At 32.6% G+C, this 5274-nt stretch overlaps 1 protein-coding gene across 1 annotated transcript; it reads left to right on the top strand.

Annotated features, from left to right (window-relative positions):
* The first annotated feature begins 508 nt into the window (after positions 1–508).
* LOC108687395 lies at positions 509–3413 on the top strand. The gene is made up of 2 exons (XM_018193177.1): positions 509–629; positions 3214–3413. The coding sequence occupies exons 1-2, from the start codon at positions 509–511 to the stop codon at positions 3411–3413; spliced, it is 321 nt and encodes a 106-aa protein (XP_018048666.1).
* The last annotated feature ends 1861 nt before the right edge of the window (positions 3414–5274 follow it).

Below are 5274 nucleotides of genomic sequence, written 5' to 3'. Positions count from 1 at the left end.
GTTCAAAATTATGGTCGAAACAAAATCAATCTACACAAATTGAAGATCAGATTCATAAAGTGTATACTTAGTAACTAAATTCATTGGATTTACTTGGTAACCTTACTTAAAAATTCGATAAAAAACGATAGAAATTTATAGAAATCTGATAGAAATCCTATGTAATTTTTATCAGGACCTATCGGACATTAAAATCATGACAGATAAAAAAGTTATAAATAAAAAAGTTATAAATATCGTTTTATATCTTACAATATATTATTGGGTTGTCCGGAAAGTTCGTGCCGATTTTTGATAGGTGGCGTAAGGACAGGTATATATCTGAATATATCAGAACGATTGAAAACAAATGACATGCGTATATATCGTAAAAGACGGTACTTCAGGCTTGGAAAAAAAATTTGGTTGCGATACGTTAATTTTTTTCAGTTTTATACGCCTTTGAATATGGAAGAAAATAAAGTGTATTTTAGGCATTTAATGCTTTTCTTTTACCGGAAAGGCAAAAATGCCACAAGCGGCAAACAAGATATGCACTGTTTATGGTGCTGTAGCTGAAAGAACTGTGCGGAAGTGGTTTGCTAGATTTAAAGCTGGTGATTTCAACCTTGAAGATCAAGAACGTCCGGGTAGGCCCTCCATTACAGATGAAGATTAAAATACTGATCGAGAATAACGCTATACGCTATACGATACGTAAATTAGCAGAAATATTAAATATGTCAAAATCCATCATTCATGAGCATTTTGTGAAGCTTGACTACATAAATCGTTTTGATGTATGGGTTCCCCACAATTTAACGAAGAAAAATCTGATGGATCGCATTTCCATTTGCGACCACTCGCTCTATAAACGCAGGAGACACCATTTTTGAAGCAAGTAGTGACGGGGAGTGAAAAATGCATCATTTACAATAATGTTGAGCGAAAAAGAAAGCGGAATGAACCACTTTTAGTCACCCCAAAAGTCAGTTTTCATTCAAAGAAGGTCATGTTCTGTGTCTGGTAGGATTGGAAAGGGATCCTGTATTATGTTTTTAGCAAACAACGAGACGATAAATTTAGAGAAGTATTGTTCTCAATTAGACGAATTGAAGACAGCAATTGAACAAAATCCAGAAATAGAATTGGAAGGGCGTCGTGTTTCATCAGGACAATGCGCAGCCTCATGTGTCTTTGATAACTCGACAAAAGTTGTTGGAACTCGGTTAGGATGTTTTTACTCCATCCACCATATTCATCAGACCTTGCGTCCTCTGATTTCCATCTATTTCGATCATTATAAAATACCCTTAATGGAAAAAGCTTCAACTCTTTGGTTGAGGTAAAAAATCACTTAGAAAAATTTTCCGCTGAAAAACTTGAGAGATTCTGGAAAGACGGAATTTTCAAGGTATCTGAAAGATGAACAAAGGTTGTAGAATGGCACCTATATAATTTAATAAATGTATACTAAAATTTAAATCTTCTGCGTTTCAATTTTCCTTCAAAATCGGCACGAACTTTCCGGACAATCCAATAAATAAATACGATAGAATACTTACCGGAACTCATAAGCTTTTCTATATGATCCTATCATTATTTAATCGGATTAATAAAAAATAAACGAAAGGATGTTTATATGAACTTATATAATTTAATCTCTGATAGAATAATTAACTGTATACAAATTACTCTGTCATACTATCTGATTTAATATAAAATAAGCGATAGGATGATATATATACGAATATGTACAATTTAATCCAAAAACATTCTCTATACGTTTAAATAAGGTAGATGTTATAGAAATATTATCCTACCGTTGTTATATAACTAAGTTTTCACTTAGGTCATTGAATAATTAATTATTTAATAAACTAAATGTCATATTATGTTGCCAACGATAAGATACGGTAATTTTTCCATCTATCTTATAACATATAGGGACATTTCTGGATTAAATTAATTACAGTTTTTTAAAAATATTGTATCGTTTTTATTATAGTTTAAACCTCGTTTTTAATCATAAATGTCAGATTACTCATCTAAAGTATGCGACATATATCTTTTATTTCCGTATCATACAATTTAAATCTCGGTTTTAATCAATTATTTTAGTCGTATTTTATCAAAATTAGTAAGATATTCTATCATATCTTTAATCGTAAATTTCAATTACGATTAAATTTTATATTCTACAATTTACAAATTAAAAATATAAAAAAATTATTAATTTTAATAAAAATAAATTGAAAACGAGTTGACAAAAATGATACAGAAGTATAGAAAATTTATCTAATATTTTGGATAAATAATCTGAAATTTATGATTCAAAAACACAATAAGATTATTAATTATTAATTTTCATAAAACAAGAAATTGTTTAAAAACGACAATGAAGTTATATGATAAAAATGATAGAGAAATAAAGAAAATCTATATCAGGAAAGTAATTTAAAATTAAGATTGTTAAAAACGATATTTAAGGCATAACCATAATACAATGTTTATAAGAACTTATGTAATTTAATTCAGAAATGTCTGTATAACTATCACATGCTAAAGTATTCAGACAAGCGTGCGATTATAGCTCAGTGTTAGACTGTCACCCTGTAGACCTTAGGTTCGAATCTCAATCGATTCCAATACGCGTTTTCAAAAATTATAAATTTCCGATGCATATAATTGTAATTAATAAATTGCATGTGAAAATATAAATTAATTCCACAATGAATAAAAAAAATAAGAACTGTATTTTAATAATTATAAAAAGCTTTTTTTTAAAAATATGAAATTTACGATTAAAACGATACAATACTATTAATTATGATAAAACATGACCAGATAAAAATTGATATTAAAAACGATGTCTAAATCGTGTAACAAAAACGATAAAGAAATATAGAAAATCTACCATATATATCAGGTAAATAACCTGAAATTTACGAACCATAAACACGATTCAATTGGATAGAGTTTTTTTCTATCTGATTCTATCGGACTTTTTAAGCATGTTACCTACTAAATTAGGAAGATTCATAAATCAACAAAAAAGTTACAGAATTTGAAAAAGAAAGAAAAAATAAAAACGAGATTAATTACAATAAAAGGCATCGAGTGAAGAAAATATCAGATTTAGTAGTAGGAGATAAAGTATGGGTTATAGACAAACGAATCTATGCGGAAGTTACTGAAGTAGACAAGAACCCAAATTTTTAATGTTGTAAGAAGGGGAACGGCACAATTCGCCGAAATCGATGGCATTTGACGCATCATATAAGGACAAAGAGGAGTTAGTCCTAAGAGATGAGTCAGTGTATCTAGAAGAAGACGTAGAGCACGCGAATAGAGAGCGTCTACAAGGAGAGCAAATGGAAAGAGTGGATCAGAACGTAAAAGAAATAGTGATAATATCGAGACAGATAAGTTAGGGAATGAGGAAGTGCAAAATCCAAAATCAAAACGAGTTGTTAAACCGAACTCGAGATATAAGGATTTTATATTGTAAGCTGTAAAGAATAAGTGTATTGGCCTTTTGATAAAAGGGAAAGGGTATTGTGTAAAAAAGCGTGCCTTAAAAGCCACTTGGGGAAGTGATGGGAGCGCTCACGAAAAGCGTTGGTAAGGCGCTGACGCGCATCGATAATGATTAGACGATCATGGACATGAGTTCTAAAGAACCATGGCGAAGCTCGCCCGCGGCGGATCTATCTCGGTTCGCATGCTACAAGTTATATTTTTGAAAGTGTTGCCGATTTTGACTGAGCATTAAAACACACATAGCCGTTTCGTGGTTTTGGACCCGTTCGTTCGTCCTAACGTCGCGTCCACGCGGCATGACGTCGCCGTAGACGCAGGCGCCCGATGTCCGGGCGAGCTTCGCCATTTTTGCGGGCATTGCATCACTTTTAGTTTTTGTATCTCTCATAAGGACGTGATCTGGCCGCATCGATCTCCATTTATTATTTCGGAAGGTGAGAGCCATTAATTTTAAAAAAGAAGGAGATCATTGGCATAAGGCTTATAGATGCTAATTCGAAGCATACGTGATACACAATATCTTCCTCCCAAGAAATACCACTACAGAAGCGAGTAATTAGGAAGGAGATAATAATTGGATTATAGGGAGATATGCATCTGGAACAGATTCCGTGTCATTTTGTTTATTCAAAGTGTGTTGCTGTTTTTTTATGTGTATCATTTCGGAAACTAAACACTTATTATATGATTGTTCACTACTCAGAATTCTTACATCATTCCAATTAAAATCATTGTGAACACACATGTTGGTTAGGTTGAAAAGATAATTATACGTTATATGTATGTATCATTCTCAATAGACTTGCGCATTCACTCCATACTTAGATTTCTGGCGCATTTATAATAGACAAGTTGCAATCTACAATGACAATTTAAATGTTGATATCATATATTATAAAGTATAAAGAACGGACAACACCTGACATCTTTCTGGCGTTAATAAATTAGGATTCGACAATTGATTTTATATAAAGATTATGCGTTTCGCGAGTTTCTTTCGTGTCCAGATCCATTCTTGGAATGCCAATGTTTTGTGAACCTTGCAGTTCATTTCATCAGGAGCGAGGAGCCTGATACTGAGCTGTTTCTCCGGGTCGTTCCCCTTTTATATATTACACTACTTGTTAGAGTGATGGAAGGAAGAGTGAAAGAAGAGAATTGTGGGGGGTAGGGAGAGGAGGAAATCGGTCAGTCCTCATTAACTGGGAGAATAGTTTTCCATATTTCATTTATGTTGTAGCCATTATCTCTATTTAGATTGTTAGGGTGTTTTTGTATCTCTATACTACTTTATACTTTCTTTATACTTTCTTGGAAAGTATGATGTAATGTTGGCTATTGTGATCGTTTTGTCAAACAGTATTTGAAATCCTGTTTCAATGTTGTGTTCTGATTTCGTTTTTCTATAAGGCTGTTTTTAAGTGATTGAGTTCTGTCTGTAGATATTCTTTGTCAGAGAAGTTACAGAAAAACGGATACGACAAAAAGATATAATCAAAACAATCAATAAACATACAAACAAGACAATGATCATGAGGCAAACGACTTAGAGAAAGAGGGAAGGGAGGGGGGAGGAGAGGGAGGAGGAGGGAGGGAAGGAGAGGGAGAGAGGAGGGAGGGCAGAGAGAGAGAGAGAGAGAGAGAGTGTGTCAAATGTAGTAATTGGTGTAGAATTATTTTTTTGATAAATCTCTTAATTTTGTTTAAAAAATGAGTCTACTTGTCCCTATGATCTCCCCTATATAATTATAT

Source organism: Atta colombica, unplaced genomic scaffold, assembly GCF_001594045.1.
Source record: "Atta colombica isolate Treedump-2 unplaced genomic scaffold, Acol1.0 scaffold1, whole genome shotgun sequence".
Taxonomy (NCBI): domain Eukaryota; kingdom Metazoa; phylum Arthropoda; class Insecta; order Hymenoptera; family Formicidae; genus Atta; species Atta colombica.
This window is presented reverse-complemented; position numbering and strand designations above follow the sequence as displayed.